The 25,169-nt window shown below is 40.3% G+C and overlaps 1 protein-coding gene across 4 annotated transcripts in view; it reads left to right on the forward strand.

Moving 5' to 3' along the window:
• The window catches only part of NBAS (NBAS subunit of NRZ tethering complex), a 394,692-nt gene that overhangs the window by 147,695 nt on the left and 221,828 nt on the right, over nucleotides 1-25,169 (forward strand). For 2 of the 4 annotated variants that reach the window (XM_043510232.1, XM_043510234.1), the window contains 5 exons: nucleotides 1,967-2,079; nucleotides 8,174-8,287; nucleotides 23,332-23,374; nucleotides 23,563-23,603; nucleotides 24,838-24,951. In XM_043510232.1, coding sequence (XP_043366167.1) covers nucleotides 1,967-2,079; nucleotides 8,174-8,287; nucleotides 23,332-23,374; nucleotides 23,563-23,603; nucleotides 24,838-24,951 — 425 coding nt within the window. The remainder of the gene's footprint in view (nucleotides 1-1,966; nucleotides 2,080-8,173; nucleotides 8,288-23,331; nucleotides 23,375-23,562; nucleotides 23,604-24,837; nucleotides 24,952-25,169) is intronic. The other 2 variants (XM_038394647.2, XM_043510235.1) reach the window with 1 other exon arrangement.

Below are 25,169 nucleotides of genomic sequence, written 5' to 3' on the forward strand. Positions count from 1 at the left end.
AAAAGACAATGAGTTGGAATAGTTGGGAGCCATCAAATTGTGCAGTGCCTAGCCTGTATAATATTGAGTTAGCTGCCCCTCCCCCCTTTTTGATCATATTAATATTGAGCTTTGTATCAGATTATAAACTCTTTGGGGCAGGGCCCATGTCTGTCTATTTGAAGACTTTAAATTGAACCATAGGGTTTGTGCTGACTTTTGCACCCCCACACCATAATGATCAGACTGGTGCATTCTTAAAATAGATTGATTGCTTGTCACTTTTCTGAGATACCAAGGTTACTAGATACCCTGCAGAAATATTGATGGATTCCCCCTAAAACATACGTATAACTATTCGTTAGAATATTGCCATTTACATATGCATTCAGTAATCTAAATGCACATGCTGTATCTAATTATTAAAAGCTCCTCAATGGGGATTTATGTGCCTGTAGAGAGGGCAGAATGTTGCAGATTAAATCTGCCATATGTATATGACCGTGACTGTTCCCCATGCTTAACTAGTCATGGATATTTAAGCAGTATTTTCCTCCTCAGAAAGTAGTAATGATGATCAGGCTTAAGCTATGGCTACACTTTAACTGTTACAGTGTCACAACCACATCACTGTAGCACTTTGGATGGGAGGGTTCTCCCATCACTGTAGTTCATCTACCTCCCCAAGAGGAGGTAGCTATGTCAATGGAAGAATTCTTCTGTTGACCTAGCACTTTCTACACTGGAGTTAGTAACTACGTTCCTCAGGGGTATGGATTTTTCATATACCTAAGCAATGCGGCTGGATCGACTTAACTGTTTACTGTAGACCTAAGTTACAATTGAAAGGGTTTGTTCCGATTAAATTCTAAATGGTTATGCTTGTAGTCTGAATAGTTACATAGGTGGACACAAGCATGTGACTTGGGCCAGATTTTCAGAAGAGTTCAACACACAACAGCTCCCATTAGGCACCTAAGGTCATCAGATTTTCAAAAGTGCCCAGCTCTCTTTGAGAACAGAGGGAGCTAAAGGGTGGCAAGCAATTCTGAAAATCTAGGCCCACTTGTATGTGCTGAATCTTCTTGAAAATCTGACTATTCAGTTATTAACAAAGCTATCTTACATCTATCACAATTGCATCCTTTTAACTTGATTCCTTCTTTCTCTCTCAGATTATATATACCAAATATTCCATATATATGAAGATGTCCACATGACAAATTGCATAAGCATGTGATAGAATACACAGGTTCTTGTGGAGTGATGCCTCCTTCACTGTGCACCATATATGATGAAAGTTTGTTTTAAAGACAATAATCATTTTTGATGCATTTTACTACTTGAGAAATAGTATCTGGTCATGCATAAAACACTTATTCATAGTTGTACAATGTCAGCAATTTTTAATCTATCATTTCTGTTCATTCAGGAATTTTATTTATTCATTTATTTATTAACACAGATTGCTAGATGAACTGCCTGGAGTCCCTGGAAGAGTTGCGTTTGTGTAATTTTTCCTCAAGCTTTTTGGCGTTGTGTGCTATTTTTGGCAAAGCTTAAAAGCAGCAGTGGTGCACGGAAGTTTGCCCCTATGCTGCATTAAATTTTTCAATCAATTTAAATGTCTCAGTGTCTCTGTTTTCATTAAATGTGCTTGAGCATTAGAAGTCCTAAGTTTTTTTCTAATTTAGGTGTTTAGTGTCTTAATTTAGGTCATGAGTATCACGGATCACCCAGCTAAGATATGTGTAAGATATGTGTAACTAGTATGTGCTTCTGAGTGTCACTGAACATTGGTCAGCTAATGGTGAAATCATGTAAAACTCTTTGTCACATGATGCAGTTTCTGTTAAAAGTTTGACAGTCCAAAAGTGTAATAAATCACTGTTTTGCACTTGACTTTTCAGTCAAATATAAAAAGTTATATATGTATATTATAAATAACTTGTATGAAGTTTGTAATGTTCTTTTTCTGTTTATTTAGGTGCTGCTTACAACTTATTGTAGACTGCCCCAGTACTATCCAAGAGGAGCTAGATCTCATTCGTGCTCTTAGCTATCTTGAAGAATTTGGCCTGAGAATCTTGCCATTACAAGGTACAATGTATTACTTATGTCCCTGATGTGATGGCCTGGTGGAACATGACCCACAGTTCATTAGCTGAAAATTGTCTATAACTTTAACATGAGTAAGCCCAGTGGAGTTAATAAGACTCCATTTGTACATACATTTTACTCTTGTGCATAAGTGTTTTGTTGCATAAGAATCTTAATATGCCTTCTGCTTGTAAAAGCACTTTGGGGATCCTTTGAGAGGGAAAGACACTGTTTAAATGTAATCTGTTTTCATGAAACTATTTTGAAAAAGTGAGGGGTTTGATCATCATTGATGTTCATTACTGTCATAAATATAAAGGGAGGGTAACCACCTTTCTGTATTAAGAACTATAAAATCCCTCCTGGCCAGAGGCAAAACTCTTACATCTGTAAAGGGATAAGAAGCTAAGATAACCTTGCTGGCACCTGACCAAAATGACCAATGAGGAGACAAGATACTTTAAAAACTGGGGCGGGGGGGACGACAAAGGGTCTGTCTGTCTGTGTGATGCTTTTGCCGGGAACAGATCAGGAATGCTCGTCAGAATTCCTGTAAAAAGTTAGTAAGCAATCTATCTAGAAATGCGTTAGAATTTCTTTTATTTAATGGCTGGTAAAATAGCTGTGCTGAATGGAATGTATATTCCTGTTTCTGTGTCTTTTTGTAACTTAAGGTTTTGCCTAGGGGGATTCTCTATGTTTTTGAATCTGATTACCCTGTAAGGTATTTACCATCCTGATTTTACAGAGGTGATTCTTTTACTTTTTCTTTAATTAAAATTCTCTTTTAAGAACCTGATGGTTTTTTCATTGTTCTTAAGATCCAAGTGTTTGGGTCTGTGTTCACCTATGCAAATTGGTGAGGATTTTTATCAAGCCTTCCCCAGGAAAGGGGGTGTAGGGCTTGGGGAGATATTTTGGGGGGAAGATATCTCTTTCCCTGTTATTTGTTTAACACGCTTGGTGGTGGCAGCATAGGGTTCAAGGACAAGGCAAAGTTTGTACCTTGAGGAAGTTTTTAACCTAAGCTGGTAAGGTAAGCTTAGGGGGTCTTTCATGCAGGTCCCCACATCTGTACCCTAGAGTTCAGAGTGGGGAAGGAACCTTGACAATTACCGACTGCTCCCCACTGACTGCAGTGGAAAGTACACCTCTGAAATGATGCCCAGAATATTCATAAAACATAATTAACTTGAAAACAACCTTTGAGAGAGTCTTTTTTTTTAATCTGCAGGCAGTTGCTGTTGAAAAAAGAATAAGTTTCTTTCTTTAGCAGATTGCTGTATGGTTTCATATATTCCTGTAAAACAAATTGACAATTGAGGTCAACGTTTGCAGTAGATTTCCTTTTGGAGAACTTCTGATTTAAAATTGTAAATAGGTTTTTCGTGTTTCACATTTTTTTAAAGTGGTGTGGAGTTTGTTTTGTTTTTCCATTGCAAATATTTTTTTAAAAGCTAAATGAAACAGATATATTTCCATAGGAAAAACGTAAGAACTTTTGCCACAAGCTGGGAATGAGCGACATTGGATGGATCACTTGATGACGACCTGTTCTGTTCATTTCATCTGGGGCACCTGGCACTGGCCACTGTTGGCAGACAGGATACTGAGCTAGATGGACCTTTGGTCTGACCCAGTAGGGCAATTCTTATGTTCTAATTTCCTGTGGCACAGGGCTGAAGGATAAAAAGCTAGTTGCTAAACATTTCTGTATTCTGCAGTTGAATTATTCTTCTTCAAGGTGAATTTATTTATTTTGTTCGGATTATAAATGACCTTGGAGTGATATGCATGGTTCTCTCACGCCTGTTTCACTTACTAAAACAGAGTCATTAAAAAATTGTATTGGAATACAGTTTTAATATCACCTGTAACATATCCAATTTGCCATAATTACTGTATGTGAAATGAAGCATGTCATTTTTAATAGTACTGCTTTATCCCTCTCTCTTCAAAATCTTTCAGATAAATTAATCTAGTAAAGGAATAAAAATCTGTTTTAAAGTTTTCATATAGCTGCAAGAAGTTTATTCAAGGTAGATGTTATCATACAATAATTTAAATATTTTAAAGATGACATTTAAATAACGTTTAGAGTGAAACACTATTTAGTGCATAAAAGGAAGGAAAGAATTAAAGTTGTGGGTTTACATTCTTTGCGTACTCTGTGCTTGAGAACTGCAGTGCACTTTCTCAGAACCGTGGAGAGAGGAACGAACAAATACACCACACCCCATCTCTTTCCCCTTTCCCACCTGATCCTGTGTAGTATCATCTTGTTCAGTAGGGTGTTAGGATGCTCTCACAACCTTTCTCAGAATTTCTCTGTGCGTATGAGCCTAACCTTTAGAGTTTCTTTACTTATGCTGACAGGTTTCAGAGTAGCAGCCGTGTTAGTCTGTATCCGCAAAAAGAAAAGGAGTACTTGTGGCACCTTAGAGACTTAACAAATTTATTGGAGCATAAGCTTTCATGAGCTACAGCTCACTTCATCTTATACTGTTTTGTCTTTTAATTTCATTAGCTTGGCTTTTCTTTATCCTTACTCGGGCTCTTGTGTTCCCCCTCCGTTTTTTTTGCAACCAACTGAACAGTAATCTCTAGTTAATTGCCAAAACGTGTATGAGACTCGCATTATAGTCTGTATATATTAAAATAGTTTATTATATTTGTACTTCTGGATATCCTCTTCCTCCTCAGTCTTATCAAATTTTGTTTCCTCTCTTCATAATTTATATAAGATCTTCTTGAGACAATGGCTCCTGACTCTGCTTTCATGCACAAAGATTTCTTTAATTTTTCACCTCTTTTCTTTTTCCTCTGTGCCTCTTCAGTTTACTTTCTTCTCCTTATTTTCATTATTAGTTTCCCAGTCATCTCTTTCAATTTGTTTTTCCTCTAGCTTTTGTTATATCTTCTTTTCTTTTAATTCCTTTCTCAGTCTTTGTCTTCTATTCCCACTAATCTTTCATGTCTTTGCTCGCCCATACTCTTTAGACAGAGTTTAGGTGACCTTGAACTAATGAAAACTAACTAAATTTATCAAGTCCTGAAAGGTCACATTTGGGACCGTCTTAGCCCTTCAAGAGTTTTGATAGGAGATTTTTAGTGTTGCATGATGCCATTGATTGAAAAAAATCTTAAAAGCAAGACCCAGCGTCAAATACTAGCTTGCAAAATATGCATGAAACGTTACCATCCCAGTTGCAACATTGTCTCTCATCATTGTCCTCATGATGATGCTAAAAAATAATATATTAGTTGCTTGATTTTGTTTGTTTGTTTTTTAAATACTGGGGTAAGTGAGCTAGTAGAATTTTGCAAGGCTCTATTAATGCAATGTTAAGGTACCCCAAAGGAAACATATACTAGGAGCAGAAGTAGTAAATGATTTTGTAATGTAGAAGCTGCCTGAACAGCATTCCAGCATCATGTGCCAAGAAATACTCTTTCCAGCCTACCTGCCCTGGAGGGTGGCTCAAATGTTTAAGAACATTTACAGATACCCTTGTTGTGTATATAAAATGATAATTTTAAGACATTATTTAGTTTGATTATTCGTCCATCCATCCATCCATCCAGCTGTACCACAAATTTGGGCCAAATAAAAGTGTGCGGGATTTTTAATCCCACCTATCCTTTGTTAGAATATTCATCCACCACCTATCGCTGTAGTAGCTGAGTGTGTCTCATGAATCATAGAATATCAGAATTGGAAGGGACCTCAGGAGGTCATCTGGTTCAACCCCCTGCTCAAAGCAGGACCAACACCAACTAAATCATTCCAGCCAGGGCTTTGTCAAGACAAGCCTTAAAAACCTCTAAGGATGGAGATTCCACCACCTCGCTAGGCAACCGATTCCAGTATTTCACCACCCTCCTAGTGAAATAGTTTTTCCTAGCATCCAACCTAGAGCTCCCCGACTGCAACTTGAGTCCATTGCTCCTTGTTCTGTCATCTGCCACCACTGAGAACAGCTGAGCTCCATCCTCTTTGGAACCCCCCCTTCAGGTAGTTGAAAGCTGCTATCAAATCCCCCCTCACTCTTCTCTTCTGCAGACTAAATAAGCCCAGTTCCCTCAGCCTCTCCTCAAAAGTCATGTGCCTCAGCTCCCTAATCATTTTTGTTGCCCTCCCCTGGACTTTTTCCAGTTTGTCCACATACTTTCTATAGTGAGGGGCCCCAAAACTGAACACACTACTCCAGATGAGTTTGTTTTAAAGAAGAAAAAATATCTTTACCTTCCTTCCCTGCCAACAAGAAGTAGTATTGGAGTCTACGTCTGTTTTCCCTTCCCCTTTAATGAATCCATTTCTACATTATTTGAGTATGGCTATGCAGTGAGGATTGAGAGCCACTGAGAGGAGGACTGAGAGCTTCCAAAGTTCCAGCCTTGACTCTTGTGCTGATCTGGCCAGTATTAACAGTTTTGCACTTTAATGAGCTATACACTTCACCCCTGTTTTTATCTTTTTAGTCTCCAGAAGGCTGACATATTTTGCAGGTGCAGTCTTGTGTTCAGCTGCTGAGTCCTTGTTATATACATAAAATGTAAAAATAACCTTGTTTAATGTATTCATATGAGAAACAGAATTGCCCATCTGAATTAATGGCTTTAAAAAAATTAATGACATGATTATGAAGCTTTTAGGACTTTTAAATATTATATGTGAAAATTGCTTAAAAACCTTTTTACTCTTTTAGGGTAAAGGGCCAAGTTCAAACATTAAGTTCTTAATTTGGGGGTTTTTTTAAATTGGAAGTTGTGCTGTTTACAGTGTTTTAATCGTAAAATGGGACTCCTTATATCTTAAACTTTTTTTTTGGTGTTTCTATTTAGATTCAGGATGTGATCTTTCTTTCAGTTATGCTGTTGTACATCAAGGCTAATTATTGAAGTGAGTAGGGTTACACCAGTGTAGAACTGGTGTAAATTATTGCCTATTCAGCCCATAAATCCATTAGCTTTTACTTCTAAGTTCTGGGCTAAATTCTGTTCAGTTACATCAGTGTAATATTTTAAACCAAGTTGAGTTAATCACAGTTTGTACTGGTGTATAGGCACAGGGAGTTAAATTAAAATCTTGGGGTGTGATTTTACCAAAATGGTCAGCGTTGACTTAATTGCACTAAAGTTAATGGTAGAACTGCAAAGTTAGGTCAATACTGAATGCATCTGAAAATCCCCATATTTGATATTTATGAAACCACAATATTGGCTTGGTGTGTGGTATTACTTTTAATTAGAATGAGAAATACTCTGACAAATTTAACTGGTGTAATCAGTAAATGCAAAGATTTTAATGGTGCCCACTAATGTATTGTGTTACAGAACCTACAAAAAAAATCAATACTTTTGTTATGTTTCTTGTCTTAAATCTTTACTCTGCTTGACTTTTGGAAGCTTACCATTTGATTTCCAGAGGCCCTTCATAAAATTTGCAATACATGGATGCTTTTATGTTGTTCTTATTGATATGCATGTATGGTAGAAATTTTTCTAAAATAGATATAATATGCTAATATTGATTTTTTCCCCCTGCATAAATTAATTTTCTGCTCATTTAATTGAGTATTAAGTAGGAGGGTTTAATGGCTAATACGCTATATGTTCTCTTCATAGCTTGTCTAGTAATATGAAACAGACTCATTTTTTAGAGTGGGAAGCTTGTTCGAAACAATTTTGAAGGTCAATACTGCTGTAAAAATATTAACTTTAGTTTTATATTACAGTATATAGTTTTATATAAACTATAAAAATTCATTGTGTTAAATACTTTATAGACCATCAGTATTAAAATATGCAGTGTAGGTAATTGTTTGCAATTCCTATTAAAATGTGCCTCTAAAGTCCTAATGTAAATTGCAAGCTTTTCAGGACAGGGGAGATGTATTTTATGTGTTTGTGAAGGACCCTCTGCATATATAGTCCTCGTTAAACTATAACAAATAACTATATTACCTTAGAAAACAAGGTGTTTTGTTTATGCAGCATGAGTGTGCCTGCATTTTAAACAAAAATTACACATAAATTAGAGAAAGTTTGCACATATAATCTCCCTTTAATATATCATATTTTCTTTAAACAGTGCGTTTGTGTTCTGATCGACTCAGCCTCATCAAGGACTGTATTACTCAGTTGCCCACAAACTACAAACAGTCTGCCAAGCTCCTGGGACTTGCAGATTTACTGAGAGTTGCAGGTAAACTGTTGTAAATGTTAAACTGCAATGTAAGATATTAACTCAAGGGCATTTGAGTTAATCATCAGGATGTACTCAAGGATAGCACCAAAGTGTCCTGTGGAGGAGCAGTCTTCAAGGATGATTGACATATTTTACAGGTGATCTTGTATTCAGCTATTGTGACCTTCTTTAATACATAAAATAAGAACAGCCCTGTTTAATTTAGACTTTGAGCCAAAGATCATGTCAAATTTGGATTTACAGGTGATTTGGATTTACAGGTGAGAATATTTTATGATGTAGAATCAATTATTAGTATTAATAATTTATTAATGCTAATCAGTTTTCTAATTCAGTAATTTTCTTATCCCTGTCAAGTATACTAGTTTGATTTAACAACAGTCCTGCTCATGTAAGAGAACAAAAGTTGTGTGTCACATAAACTTCAGTGTAACAACGCAATTTGTCTACAGTTGATTTAGCATATTTTTATGCTGAAGGTAATGTGTTAAGGCTGAATGCTTATTTCAGATGTTGAACATCTTGCAGGATTGGACCTGCAGTACAATAGCTGTTCCAAATTGAATGTTCTGCTTTTGCAGAAAAGGAAGACAATGAATTTGGCACGTTCCCCCAGACTTCTCTGCTGAAGTGTTTTCAACACTCTAATTATATTTGATGATAATAATACCTAGAACTTATATATAACTCTTTTCACTCATAGCTCAATATAAATGTTGCTATTGGTATTTTGGAGGCATCACTAGAGATCTATGTTTAGGACTGTTTTAAAGTTTTGGGTGTTCATTTAGAAAACTAATCTTCTTCCCTGGCTACCCTAGACCAAATCACTGATTTTCCTTTTGCATGTCAGTATTACCTTTGCATATTGTTTATGCTAAATTCTTGTTTCGTTTCTGTTACTGTTTACAAGGGTATTGGTATGCATAAAACATATTTTCCCCAATCTTTGAATGTGAGGAGTGTGACCAGCATGTGTTCTGAAGTGTCTTACATAAAGTCTCATGCATCTTGTTGGCTTTCTTTATCACTAATGTCTGTATATTAATTCAAGAAGTATGGGGAATAAGCAGAAAGAACTTGAAATATTAGTAAATAAACACAACTATGACCTAGAAGGCATCACAGAGACTACGTATCATTGGATAATACGCATGTCTGGAATATTGGTATAGAAGGGTACAATTGCTCAGGAAGGACAGGCAGGGAAAAAAGGTAGGAGGTGTTGCCTTATATATAAAAATGTATGCTCTTGGACTGAGGTTGAGACAGAAATAAGAGACAGACTTGTTGAAAGTCGCTGGGTAAGGATAAAAGGGGTAAAAAAAAAAAGTGATGTCATGGTAGGGGTCTACTACAGACCACCAAACAAGGAAGAAGAGGTGGATGAGGTGTTTATTTTAAACAACTAACAAAATCATCCAAAGCACAGGAGTTGGTGGTGATGGGAGACTTCAACTACTCTGATATCTGTTGGGAAAATAACACAGCAGGGTACAAATTATCCAACAAGTTCTTGGACTGTAATGGAGACAATTTTTTATTTCGGAAGGTGGGCAAAGCTACTAGAGGTGAGGCTGATCTAGATTTGATTTTGACAAATAGGGAAGAACTGGTTGAGAATTTGAAAGTGGAAGGCAACTTGGGTCAAAGTGATCATGAAATGGTAGAATTCACGATTCTAAGGAATGGTAGGAGGAAGATCAGCACAATAAAGACGAATTTCAGGAAGTCAGACTTTAACAAACTCAGGACGTTGGTAGGTAAAATCCCATGGGAAGCAAGTCTAAGGGGAAAAACAATTGAAGACAGAAGGCAGTTTTTCAAAGAGACATTATTAAGGGCAGAAGAGCATACTATCCCATTGCATAGGAAAGACAGGAAGTATTGCAAGAGACCATGCAGGCTTAACGAGGAGATCTTCAATGATCTAAAATTCAAAAAAGAGTCCTACGTAAAGTGGAAACTCAGTCAAACTAAAAAGGATGAATATAAACAAATAACACATGTAGAGATAAAATTAGAAAAACCAAGGCACAAAACGAGATCAAACTAGCTAGGGACATAAAAGGAAACAAGAAAACATTTTACAAATAAATTAGAAGCAAGAGAAAGACCAAGGACAATAGGTCCATTATTCAGTAATGAGGGAAAGACAATAACAGAAAATGTGGAAATGGCAGAGGTGCTTAATGACTTCTTTGCTTTGGTTTTCACTAAAAAGGTTGGTGATGATGGGACATCTAAAATAGTGAATGCCAGTGAAAATGATCAGGATCAGAGTCTAAAATAGGGAAAGAACAAGTCAAAAATTACTTAGACTAGTTACAGAGTAGCAGCCGTGTTAGTCTGTATTCGCAAAAAGAAAAGGAGTACCCGTGGCACCTTAGAGACTAACAAATTTATTAGAGCATAAGCTTTCGTGAGCTACAGCTCACTTCATCGGATGCATTTGGTGGAAAAAGCAGAGGAGAGATTTATATACACACATACACACACACACACAGAGAACATGAAACAATGGGTTTATCATACACACTGTAAAGGAGAGTGATCACTTAAGATAAGCCATCACCAGCAGCAGGGGGGGGAAAAGAAGGAAAACCTTTCATGGTGACAAGCAAGGTAGGCTAATTCCAGCAGTTAACAAGAATATCAGAGGAACAGTGGGGGGTGGGGTGGGAGGGAGAAATACCATGGGGAAGTAGTTTTACTTTGTGTAATGACTCATCCATTCCCAGTCTCTATTCAAGCCTAAGTTAATTGTATCCAGTTTGCAAATTAATTCCAATTCAGCAGTCTCTCGTTGGAGTCTGTTTTTGAAGCTTTTTTGTTGAAGTATAGCCACTCTTAGGTCTGTGATCGAGTGACCAGAGAGATTGAAGTGTTCTCCAACTGGTTTTTGAATGTTATAATTCTTGACGTCTGATTTGTGTCCATTCATTCTTTTACGTAGAGACTGTCCAGTTTGGCCAATGTACATGGCAGAGGGGCATTGCTGGCACATGATGGCATATATCACATTGGTAGATGTGCAGGTGAACGAGCCTCTGATAGTGTGGCTGATGTGATTAGGCCCTATGATGGTATCCCCTGAATAGATATGTGGACAGAGTTGGCAACGGGCTTTGTTGCAAGGATAGGTTCCTGGGTTAGTGGTTCTGTTGTGTGGTGTGTGGTTGCTGGTGAGTATTTGCTTCAGATTGGGGGGCTGTCTGTAAGCAAGGACTGGCCTGTCTCCCAAGATCTGTGAGAGTGATGGCTCGTCCTTCAGGATAGGTTGTAGATCCTTGATGATGCGTTGGAGAGGTTTTAGTTGGGGGCTGAAGGTGATGGCTAGTGGCATTCTGTTGTTTTCTTTGTTGGGCCTGTCCTGTAGTAGGTGACTTCTGGGTACTCTTCTGGCTCTGTCAATCTGTTTCTTCTCTTCAGCAGGTGGGTATTGTCGTTGTAGGAATGCATGATAGAGATCTTGTAGGTGTTTGTCTCTGTCTGAGGGGTTGGAGCAAATGCGGTTATATCGTAGCGCTTGGCTGTAGACAATGGATCGAGTGGTATGATCTGGATGAAAGCTAGAGGCATGTAGGTAGGAATAGCGGTCAGTAGGTTTCCGATATAGGGTGGTGTTTATGTGACCATCGCTTATTAGCACCGTAGTGTCCAGGAAGTGGATCTCTTGTGTGGACTGGTCCAGGCTGAGGTTGATGGTGGGATGGAAATTGTTGAAATCATGGTGGAATTCCTCAAGAGCTTCTTTTCCATGGGTCCAGATGATGAAGATGTCATAGAATCATAGAATCATAGAATATCAGGGTTGGAAGGGACCCCAGAAGGTCATCTAGTCCAACCCCCTGCTCAAAGCAGGACCAAGTCCCAGTTAAATCATCCCAGCTAGAGCTTTGTCAAGCCTGACCTTAAAAACCTCTAAGGAAGGAGATTCTACCACCTCCCTAGGTAACGCATTCCAGTGTTTCACCACCCTCTTAGTGAAAAAGTTTTTCCTAATATCCAATCTAAACCTCCCCCATTGCAACTTGAGACCATTACTCCTCGTTCTGTCATCTGCTACCATTGAGAACAGTCTAGAGCCATCCTCTTTGAAACCCCCTTTCAGGTAGTTGAAAGCAGCTATCAAATCCCCCCTCATTCTTCTCTTCTGCAGACTAAACAATCCCAGCTCCCTCAGCCTCTCCTCATAAGTCATGTGCTCTAGACCCCTAATCATTTTCGTTGCCCTTCGTTGTACTCTTTCCAATTTATCCACATCCTTCCTGTAGTGTGGGGCCCAAAACTGGACACAGTACTCCAGATGAGGCCTCACCAGTGTCGAATAGAGGGGAACGATCACGTCCCTCGATCTGCTCGCTATGCCCCTACTTATACAACCCAAAATGCCATTGGCCTTCTTGGCAACAAGGGCACACTGCTGACTCATATCCAGCTTCTCGTCCACTGTCACCCCTAGGTCCTTTTCCGCAGAACTGCTGCCGAGCCATTCGGTCCCTAGTCTGTAGCGGTGCATTGGATTCTTCCATCCTAAGTGCAGGACCCTGCATTTATCCTTATTGAACCTCATTAGATTTCTTTTGGCCCAATCTTCCAATTTGTCTAGGTCCTTCTGTATCCTATCCCTCCCCTCCAGCGTATCTACCACTCCTCCCAGTTTAGTATCATCCGCAAATTTGCTGAGAGTGCAATCCACACCATCCTCCAGATCATTTATGAAGATATTGAACAAAACGGGCCCCAGGACCGACCCCTGGGGCACTCCACTTGACACCGGCTGCCAACTAGACATGGAGCCATTGATCACTACCCGTTGAGCCCGACAATCTAGCCAGCTTTCTACCCACCTTATAGTGCATTCATCCAGCCCATACTTCCTTAACTTGCTGACAAGAATGCTGTGGGAGACCGTGTCAAAAGCTTTGCTAAAGTCAAGAAACAATACATCCACTGCTTTCCCTTCATCCACAGAACCAGTAATCTCATCATAAAAGGCGATTAGATTTGTCAGGCATGACCTTCCCTTGGTGAATCCATGCTGACTGTTCCTGATCACTTTCCTCTCCTCTAAGTGCTTCAGGATTGATTCTTTGAGGACCTGCTCCATGATTTTTCCAGGGACTGAGGTTAGGCTGACCGGCCTGTAGTTCCCAGGATCCTCCTTCTTCCCTTTTTTAAAGATGGGCACTACATTAGCCTTTTTCCAGTCATCCGGGACTTCCCCCGTTCGCCACGAGTTTTCAAAGATAATGGCCAAGGGCTCTGCAATCACAGCCGCCAATTCCTTCAGCACTCTCGGATGCAATTCGTCCGGCCCCATGGACTTGTGCACGTCCAGCTTTTCTAAATAGTCCCTAACCACCTCTATCTCTACAGAGGGCTGGCCATCTCTTCCCCATTTTGTGTTGCCCAGCACAGCAGTCTGGGAGCTGACCTTGTTAGTGAAAACAGAGGCAAAAAAAGCATTGAGTACATTAGCTTTTTCCACATCCTCTGTCACTAGCTTGCCTCCCTCATTCAGTAAGGGGCCCACACTTTCCTTGGCTTTCTTCTTGTTGCCAACATACCTGAAGAAACCCTTCTTGTTACTCTTGACATCTCTTGCTAGCTGCAGCTCCAGGTGCGATTTGGCCCTCCTGATATCTTTCCTACATGCCCGAGCAATATTTTTATACTCTTCCCTGGTCATATGTCCAAGCTTCCACTTCTTGTAAGCTTCTTTTTTATGTTTAAGATCCGCTAGGATTTCACCATTAAGCCAAGCTGGTCGCCTGCCATATTTACTATTCTTTCGAGTCATCGGGATGGTTTGTCCCTGTAACCTCAACAGGGATTCCTTGAAATACAGCCAGCTCTCCTGGACTCCCTTCCCTTTCATGTTAGTCCCCCAGGGGATCCTGGCCATCTGTTCCCTGAGGGAGTCAAAGTCTGCTTTCCTGAAGTCCAGGGTCCGTATCCTGCTGCTTACCTTTCTTCCCTGCGTCAGGATCCTGAACTCAACCAACTCATGGTCACTGCCTCCCAGATTCCCATCCACTTTTGCTTCCCCCACTAATTCTACCCGGTTTGTGAGCAGCAGGTCAAGAAAAGCGCTCCCCCTAGTTGGCTCCCCTAGCACTTGCACCAGGAAATTGTCCCCTACGCTTTCCAAAAACTTCCTGGATTGTCTATGCACCGCTGTATTGCTCTCCCAGCAGATATCAGGAAAATTAAAGTCACCCATGAGAATCAGGGCATGCGATCTAGTAGCTTCCGTGAGTTGCCGGAAGAAAGCCTCATCCACCTCATCCCCCTGGTCCGGTGGTCTATAGCAGACTCCCACCATGACATCACTCTTGTTGCACACACTTCTAAACTTAATCCAGAGACACTCAGGTTTTTCCACAGTTTCGTACCGGAGCTCTGAGCAGTCATACTGCTCCCTTACATACAGTGCTACTCCCCCACCTTTTCTGCCCTGCCTGTCCTTCCTGAACAGTTTATAACCATCCATGACTGTACTCCAGTCATGTGAGTTATCCCACCAAGTCTCTGTTATTCCAATCACGTCATAATTCCTTGACATCACCAGGACCTCCAGTTCTCCCTGCTTGTTTCCAAGGCTTTGTGCATTTGTATATAAGCACTTGAGATAACCTGTTGATCGCCCCTCATTCCCAGTATGAGGCAGGAGCCCTCCCCTCACAGACCTTCCTGCCTGTGCTTCCTCCCGGTATCCCGCTTTCCCACTTACCTCAGGGCTTTGGTCTCCTTCCCCCGGTGAACCTAGTTTAAAGCCCTCCTCACTAGGTTAGCCAGCCTGCTGGCAAAGATGTTCTTCCCTCTCTTCGTAAGATGGAGCCCGTCTCTGCCCAGCACTCCTCCTTCATGGAACACCATCCCATGGTCAAAGAATCCAAAGCCTTCTCTCCGACACCACCTGCGTAGCCATTCGTTGACCTCCACGATTCGACGGTCCCTACCCAGGCCTTTTCCTTCCACGGGGAGGATGGACGAGAACACCACTTGCGCCTCCAACTCCTTTATCCTTCTTCCCAGAGCCACGTAGTCCGCAGTGATCCGCTCAAGGTCATTCTTGGCAGTATCATTGGTGCCCACGTGGAGAAGCAGGAAGGGGTAGCGATCCGAGGGCTTGATGAGTCTCGGCAGTCTCTCCGTCACATCACGAATCTTAGCCCCTGGCAAGCAGCAGACTTCTCGGTTTTCCCGGTCAGGGCGGCAGATAGATGACTCAGTCCCCCGGAGGAGAGAGTCCCCGACCACCACCACCCGCCTTCTCCTCTTGGGAGTGGTGGTCGTGGAACCTCCAACCTCAGGACATCGCATCTCATGCCTCCCAACCAGCGGAGTCTCCTTCTGCTTTCTCCCCCCAGACATATCATCTGGTCCACTCTCCGCATTGGTACCTGTGGAGAGAACATGAAAGCGGTTAGTTACCTGTGTCTGTGTTACTGGAACCCGGACATTCCGCTTACCTCTTCTGGAGGTCACATGTTGCCAAGCTTCTTCACTGGCCTCTTGGCTCCTCTGTGCAACCTGCTCTACATCTTTAGAGCTTTGTGCCCCTAGAAGGCTATCCTGAGTTTGGTCCAGAAAATCCTCAGTCTCTCGTATACAACGCAGGGTCGTTACCTGTTGCTCCAGACCTTCAATCTTCTCTTCCAATATGGAGACCAGCTTGCACTTTGTACAGACAAAGTTGCTTCTGTCCTGTGGAAGAAAGACAAACATGGCACATCCAGTGCAGGTCACAACAGCTGAATTCCCCCCTTCCATATCACCTACCTACTACGGAGCTTCCTCAGAGACGTTGGCAAGATGTAAGCCTCACTGGGCTCACTCCAGGCGAACTCCCAGGCAAACTCCTGCTGTGAGCTGCTCTGCTGTCCCCGCTGCTCCGCTGGTTCGCTGCCGCTCAGCTGGTTCGCGAGGCTCCGGCTATTTTTAAACAGCCAGGCTTCCCTGACGCAAACACACAGACACCCTAATGCCCGCCCCCTGCAGGCTAGCAGCCAATCAGACACTCACTCAGGCTCCCTCCCAGCAAACACACGCTCGGATACTTCCTCAGCAAGCAAACACACACACTCGGATACTTACCAGTCCCAGGCAAACTCCTGCTGTGAGCTGCTCTGCTGTCCCCGCTGCTCCGCTGGTTCGCTGCCGCTCAGCTGGTTCGCGAGGCTCCGGCTATTTTTAAACAGCCAGGCTTCCCTGACGCAAACACACAGACACCCTAATGCCCGCCCCCTGCAGGCTAGCAGCCAATCAGACACTCACTCAGGCTCCCTCCCAGCAAACACACGCTCGGATACTTCCTCAGCAAGCAAACACACACACTCGGATACTTACCAGTCCCAGGCAAACTCCTGCTGTGAGCTGCTCTGCTGTCCCCGCTGCTCCGCTGGTTCGCTGCCGCTCAGCTGGTTCGCGAGGCTCCGGCTATTTTTAAACAGCCAGGCTTCCCTGACGCAAACACACAGACACCCTAATGCCCGCCCCCTGCAGGCTAGCAGCCAATCAGACACTCACTCAGGCTCCCTCCCAGCAAACACACGCTCGGATACTTCCTCAGCAAGCAAACACACACACTCGGATACTTACCAGTCCCAGGCAAACTCCTGCTGTGAGCTGCTCTGCTGTCCCCGCTGCTCCGCTGGTGCGCTGCCGCTCAGCTGGTTCGCGAGGCTCCGGCTATTTTTAAACAGCCAGGCTTCCCTGACGCAAACACACAGACACCCTAATGCCCGCCCCCTGCAGGCTAGCAGCCAATCAGACACTCACTCAGGCTCCCTCCCAGCAAACACACGCTCGGATACTTCCTCAGCAAGCAAACACACACACTCGGATACTTACCAGTCCCAGGCAAACTCCTGCCCATCAATGTAGCGCAAGTAGAGTAGGGGCATTAGAGGACGAGAGCTGAGGAAGCGTTGTTCTAAGTCAGCCATAAAAATGTTGGCATACTGTGGGGCCATGCGGGTACCCATCGCAGTGCCGCTGATTTGAAGGTATACATTGTCACCAAATGTGAAATAGTTATGGGTCAGGACAAAGTCACAAAGTTCAGCCACCAGGTTAGCCGTGACAGTATCGGGGATACTGTTCCTGACGGCTTGTAGCCCATCTTTGTGTGGAATGTTGGTGTAGAGGGCTTCTACATCCATAGTGGCTAGGATGGTGTTTTTCGGAAGATCACCAATGGACTGTAGTTTCCTCAGGAAGTCAGTGGTGTCTCGAAGATAGCTGGGAGTGCTGGTAACGAAGGGCCTGAGGAGGGAGTCTACATAGTCAGACAATCCTGCTGTCAGGGTGCCAATGCCTGAGATGATGGGGCGTCCAGGATTTCCAGGTTTATGGATCTTGGGTAGCAGATAGAATACCCCAGGTCGGGGCTCCAGGGGTGTGTCTGTGCGGATTTGTTCTTGTGCTTTTTCAGGGAGTTTCTTGAGCAAATGCTGTAGTTTCTTTTGGTAACTCTCAGTGGGATCAGAGGGTAATGGCTTGTAGAAAGTGGTGTTGGAGAGCTGCCTAGTAGCCTCTTGTTCATACTCCGACCTATTCATGATGTTCGACCTGGTTTGCTTAACAATAATGTCATATAATGATAAGTTAGGGTAACCTAACCTGTATGTATTTAAAATAATTGTATGCATTTGACTATGAGAGCATATATGCATAGATGCACTCTCACACATATAAATAAGTAATAACCATTCCCTAGCTCATTCCAATAAATGATGTGTCGATAAAATTAAATCTCTCTCTCTCCTTCTAAAGGCAGAGTTACAGAACTTATTTTTTTTTAAGTGTATCTCAGTTAAACTGGATACACTGTCCATGCTTTGTCTTATGTTTTGAGCTTATTGTGTTGCCCTTCTCCTTCCTCAAGAGGTCGTGGTGGTCAGGCTAATCATGTTGCTTTTTCTTTTGTCTACTCACTAACCTAAATGATAAGATGAAGGAGAAGTACAACCAAAGGAATTTAGATAAAGATAAAAAAGAACATAGTGGATATTTCAGCCAGTAGTGGGATACTTTGTGCATTAATAATTGTTTTCCAAGCACACCAGGCAACTCTCAGTGACTTTAGAGATAAAATCTCAGGTATCATAGTGATTGTCACTCCCAAGATAGATATGGAATTTCATGGAAATGAGTGTATTTCAAGAGGCTGTCTAACTGAGCAAAAGACTGTGCTTTAACTGTTGGTAACATTTTTTGTGTCTCTTGGCTGAATAAATATACAGAACTGTGTGTTCCCATGTTGTCATTAATAATTTCCACTTTGTAATAGCAACAAAACACTTCAAGTGGATTATTTTTTATATAAAATCACTCTGCATTTGGCAATATACTTTTACTGCCACTGGAGGTTTATAGTATGCCAGTTTGTTTGGTCTTATTGCAATAATGGAAATATTATTTACAGTAGACCTCAGGTGTGTTTTTCTAGTGAATCCATGCCTACTATTAATACTTCAATTATTAATTAATCCACACTCATTCCTCATCATCATTGGAACTTGGTAACGTGCTCCAAAACACATCACTTGATTTTAAGAAAAATCAGGACTAAGAACTTTTGTCTCTTGGGGAGCTACTCATTAGAAAGGAGCCTTAATTGCAAAAAAAAAAAAAAAAAAAGACTTGAACAAGCTTTACGTTCTGTGCAGCAGAGGACAACAGTACGTGTTTGTAAGTATGAAGTATTCCGGTGCATTACATTTTGAGTTTAAACTTTAGTGCTGTTTCAGATGGTTTTGTTATGCTATTTATATCTTTAAAGACTCAGAAAAGTTGTTGGAATTTGGAAACTGTTATAAATTAAAAGGCGTGCTTGTGGCACCTTAGAGACTAACAAATTTAGTTACTCACGAAAGCTTATGCTCAAATTTGTTAGTCTCTAAGGTGCCACAAGTACTCCTTTTCTTTTTGCGGATACAGACTAACACAGCTGGTACTCTGAAACCTGTTAATTAAAATCTGGATGACTCACAAAGAATGAGCTATTCACAGGATCATATAAATTACCATAGTACATGAAACCTGTGATCCATCTTGTCCAATCTCCTGTCAGAAACCAGCACAAAATGATTCAGAACAAGGTACAAGAAAATAGGCAGAAGTAAAAAAAAATCTGCCTCCCTCCCAAGGTCTCATCCTAATCCCTAATAGTTAAGACAATGGTTTAAGGTTTAAATCTTGAGACTTTAATTTAGTTATTTTATGTCCCTTCAGAATTTTTGTTAATATTATCTGTTGTAACTGGATATTATCCATACAACGTCCAATCCTTTTTTTTTTTAATCTTGCTAAATTCCTGACCTTGGTAACATCATGTGGTAATGAGTTCCACAGTCTGATTATTCAAAGTTTGGGTTTAAATCTGCCATTCTAACTAACTCTGACATGCCTAGATTTTGCAGCATTGACTTGAATGAAAGTTGTCCTTGGATTGAGCTCTGTGTCTTTTTAAAAATATGATAGGGCAAAAGAGCTTTCGACAAATTCATATAAATTTTACATGAGGAAGATGTTTTACATAATCACAACAGCTTTAAAAACAACTAAAAACAACTAAAATTTGCTCTTCAGCCAGGACCTCTCACCAAGTTTAAAGTCAGTTGATTTTTATGGTCAAATTAATAAACCCTTGCAAAACAGAGATTTCAATGGAAATACGGATGCAGCCTTAACTATAGTGTGTAAATAGAGCCTCTCATGAGCTTTAACAGTCAGTATAAAAATATATATATATCAATTAGGTTGTAAAAGCAAGACATATAGGGCACTTTTGCATTTATCCTCTTTATTATTTTATTAGGTTGCAGTGTATCGTTAATATGATGAATAGTTACTATAGATCTTTGTAGCTATAACAATATTAACAATGTTATTAGTCTCCTTCAAGTTATGCATTGTAACCTAAAGAGCAGCCCATACATTCATATTATTTTAAGATATAACAAAAATCAAAACCTATTATTTGAATAATTTTCAGCTTGAAATAAAATGTACTTGTTTTTCAAATTAATAGGTTTGCTTCTATGGTTCATTAAAATTTTAAATAGCATCTATGAACCAAAGCTTTTATTTTGCCAGTAGGGTAAATTGCGTGTGCTCTCTATGTTCCACCATTAAAAGAGAATTATTTGGGGAAGGATAGACACTAAGCCAGGGGTGGCATAAGATTCCCTATACTGGGGTGTGGCAAAGTTATGGGAACACGCAACTCCAAGAGTAGCAATCCACTGTGGAGTATGTTTTCAGAGAACAAGAGTTACAGGCAAGTTATGTATTCTTCAAACTTTCTTTGGGCACTCTTATGGTCTTTCATCAGGTCTTAAATCAATTAGTAAATCCTAATTAGGCTCACACCACCACCTCAATAAAATAGGTAGATAAGCAATATATCCGTTTCACAGGTGGCCAAAGTAAGGGAGTCATGGTGGGTTTTACAAGGTGTTACTAATAAATTAGTGGCAGACTTGGGAATTGGAACCAGAGTCCTCATTCCCAATAAAAATCAGAACACAAATAATCTATTTTAGGTAATTATTTAGCCTTAAATTGGTGCATTTGATTGCACACTGGAACAAAAAAGATTCAAAATACAAATCAGTCTTAGATAGTTGCTTTTAATTGCTGTTTGTTTATTGTTACTGAATGTTGTAAAAGCCTGTCTAGACATTGTTTTGTGCTGTCACATGTTACAGGAGTTGCTTGATGAGACGTTAATTTTAAAAAAAATCTATTTAGTTTCTCATTAAGTTGACAGTAAAGTTTTTGGAAAAATGTAATTAATTTTTAGGAATGGGTGAACTTTTCTAATTAAAAAATGTTTTGAACTCTTACCCAGAAGTCATACCTATTTTTGAAGATTACCAAGTTCCTCAACTTTCTCATGCTGTTGCCCTTTCCAGTTTCAGCCAAAAGAATATATGTCAAAATAGCGCACAGCTGTTCTTGCTGTATATGAAAGAGACACTGCTGTCTAGTTGTCTGAGCATAGGACTTGTGACTATTTTATTGAGGAACACCTGAGATCGAAATCCAGGTCTGACATTCTGGGAATTTGGGATGGTCTGTCCCTGAGTTTCCCTCATCAGAAATTGATTCTGGCCAACTTAGCCAAAATTAACTTTCGGCACTGGAATTATCCTTTATTAGTTGTAATTCATATTGTCTTGCTTGCTGGATGACCCAGGCTGCCTGAAATGGAGATGCTTTCTTTATATTTAAGTGCTGGTAGTTTTCTTCCTTACCACAACATCTGTCTGTCATTATGACAATTTGCCTTGAGATAAGATGAGATGCATGACATCCTTTAAGGATTCTGTAAATGCTTCTCAGTGGATTGACCCTCAGTAGTCATGAAGTCAGAGCATACAAGTCCTTATGCTAGGGAGTAGTCCTGAGACGGTTTGTAAACTCATGCTGTTTATACAGGCTGTGCTATAGAAATAATAAGTAATAAAACGTTTCCAGTTCTTGAATTTTAAATGTCTTTTCTATTCAATCTGCTGGATGTCAAAGAATACTAACAGATAGGAATCATAGAGTAAAATAAAACACTCATTTTATGATGGCATTTATCTTACCAACAGTTTTAAAGAAAAATCTTGAATGTCTCATGTCAATATCACAAGGGATGGGGGACGGTGGAGCTAGATGTTAAAAAGCTGCTTCATTTCTTTAAGACTTAATCTTAACTCCCAAATCAGGAACTGTGAAGTAGTGGCAGTGAGTTTCTAGGTCTAAATGGAAGAATAAGAGAATATACTAGAAATCCTGCAGGGGATAGGATTTTAATTGGCTTTCCTGAGTCGTCAAAAGCCACATGAAAAACGTTCTAGCTGTGCATTGCTGGGAATTTGTTAGTCATGTTGGAATTGTAACCCTTTGCTATAACGGTGTGAATCAAGATAATGGGAGTTTAAATACGCATATTGATATAGGGTACTAACTATTGTAAGAGAATAGAGAGAGAATGATAACGTACGTTTGCACTCTTGTAAAACATGCAAAGGGAGAGCCTATTGCTTGAAAATAAATTAGCCAACCATCCCTCCCCCCCCCAAAACCCCTCTAAACCATAAGACCACTCAAGATCAATTAAGAAAAGAACAGCTTCAGTTGTGTCCCTACTGATTTTAGATAGTAATAAATTGCAGTTGATTATTGGTCACAGTGATTTCTGAATAACAGCAAAGATCCATTTACTGCACTTTTGTTACCCCTTCCTTGTGCCTGATGCTGACACACATCTCCCAATATAAGTATAATACATTAGAAAGCTGCCAAGGGTATGGGACAGGCACTGGATTCCTGGCAGGTATCTAGGAACATTTCACCTCTAAGACACTGGTTCAAATTTATCCTAGGTAAAAAAATGACTAAAAGTTGTTTCCATTTAATTGCTGGGCAGTGGCCTGGATGAGAGGAGTTTCATTGCAGTCCGCTCCCAGTGGGCAAAAGTTCACATCACAAAAAACATGGTGGTGACTAATTGGCAACACTGTATGTCAGTCTGTCTTAGTGGATAGGCTAAGGAATGAATGAATATGGAGGTCAAGCTACCATCCAGACCCCAGAGGTGGTCCCTCTGCATCCGGAGCCAGAGGCATCTTGGTTGGACAGCTCTGTAAATAGAGTTAGAGTTTTTTGCCAGAAGGGACCACCAGATCACCTGGTCTGACCTCCTGTATATCATAGGCCACCAACCCTACCTCCCATCTATGTACTAAAATTACTGTTTTACTATTTCTTCAGGGTTTCGTCAGTCTAGCATAATCAGTACATTTATCTTTATGGGTGTGATTAAAAATAAATTAAAAAGATTAGAAAAGCAATGTGGTTTACCTCTGTTGTTGGAGCCACAGAGTGGAGGGGAAAAAATAACCAGGGACTTCTTAGTTGTTTTTATTGTCTTAAGTGTACAAGTTAGATAAATTTAACTTTTTAAATGTGAAGTTGAATTACTCCAGGACAGGTATGTTAACATAGTGTCACATAATCTGACCTCCTTTCAGATAGCTGCATCAGCACTGCATCCTTAAAATCCTCTGATAGCTGGTGAGAAGAAGTAAAGATTGACTCACATTGAAAGAAGTCCTTTTTTTTCTCATCGGTCCATCCTTGTAGATCTCGCATACGTTTAAAATATATAGATCTAGATCTTACTCGTGTGTGTGTGTGTGTGAGAGAGAGAGAGAGAGAGAGAGAGAGAGAGAGAGAGAAACTGACTGCACTTTCATATACAGTTATGGACATATGCTGTGTTCATTACAACTTGCCAAGCGAGGTGAGAAATAGAGGGACAAAAAAAATAGTGGAAGGAGGGAAGATTATATGCATGGAATATAACTGTGGTTTGGAAAAGGAGATTAGGACTCCTCATATTCCTGCATAATGACAGGTTTCAGAGTAGCAGCCGTGTTAGTCTGTATTTGCAAAAAGAAAAGGAGTACTTGTGGCACCTTAGAGACTAACAAATTTATTAGAGCATAAGCTTTCGTGAGCTTCAGCTCACTTCATCGGATGCATTGAAGTGAGCTGTAGCTCACGAAAGCTTATGCTCTAATAAATTTGTTACTCTCTAAGGTGCCACAAGTACTCCTTTTCATATTCCTGATTTCCTTTCCTTTTCATGGTCACCTAGAACATACAGGCAATTTTTTTCCAGAACATTTGTATGTGGAATGGGTTTTATCTCCAGGACAAGATTTTATAGACACATTGCTCACCCCCTTCCCCCAAAGTCAAATTCTGTTAATCCTGCACTGTCCCTGTTTTATTTTACATTTATTGGGTTGCATGGGAACATGCAGTCATCTCTTGTTGCCTAGGGGTGAACAATTGAACCAACTGCAGGACTCAAAGACTTTGGTGAAAAGTTAAACCTGTGCAAGTTGTTAATGAAGAGCAAGAGTTCAGTGACAACACTACAACCAGTTAGAAGTCCATGCTATAAGGAATGAATTAGAGGGTTTATTCCTTTTGGAGTCATAAGGGATCCTACAGGTGTTAACATTAAAATGATGCAGAGAAAAATCAGTCATGCTGTACTGGATACACAGATATAGGCCCTAACATACCTAAAATTAACATAGCAGCTCCCTTTGAAAATAAATGCATATTTAGAGTCCTAATTGGTGACTTAAAGAGCCTAATTTTAAGCCCCCATATTTGAAGACCTTTTGTAACACGTACAATGTCAGTTAACTAGACAATATATTTTTTTTCAACAAGTGTTTTCCATCTTGTGATGGAAATACATACTGATATGAGTTCCTCTGACAATATATGAATACATTGTTGAATTACCTGTTTCACTAATTAATAAGTTATGTCTTGGTTTCATCAGGAAGAAGTAGATCTATATTGCACATTTGTAGCATTAACACATAAACAGCTTTGAAAGAGAGCTATTTTCATCCACAATATACAGAAACATTCTTGTGAAATACTGTGCTAATAATTAATTGACTATTGACCTTTGAAATAATTGGTAACAACTTTTCTGACTCTTCTTACAGGAGATGACCAGACCGAGAGAAAAGGCCAGGTTTTGATCCTTTTAGTGGACCAAGCTCTCCATTTCCAGGACTACAAAGCTGCTAGTATGCACTGCCAAGAGCTTATAGCCACAGGTGAAGTTTACCACTTTAAAAAAAAAAAAAAAAAAAAAAGTCCTCTCCTGAATTTTCTGACATTATGTAAAATCTGTGACTCCAGACTAACTAACTTAATTGGTAGGTCAATCACATTTTGTTTATAGAAATTAGAATATAGTTACTTAGAATACAGCAAGTGTAGAATACTAAGTTACTTACATAAATGTTCTGTAGTCCATGTGATTTAAGCAACA

This window comes from Dermochelys coriacea, chromosome 3 (genome assembly GCF_009764565.3).
Source record: "Dermochelys coriacea isolate rDerCor1 chromosome 3, rDerCor1.pri.v4, whole genome shotgun sequence".
NCBI lineage: Eukaryota > Metazoa > Chordata > Testudines > Dermochelyidae > Dermochelys > Dermochelys coriacea.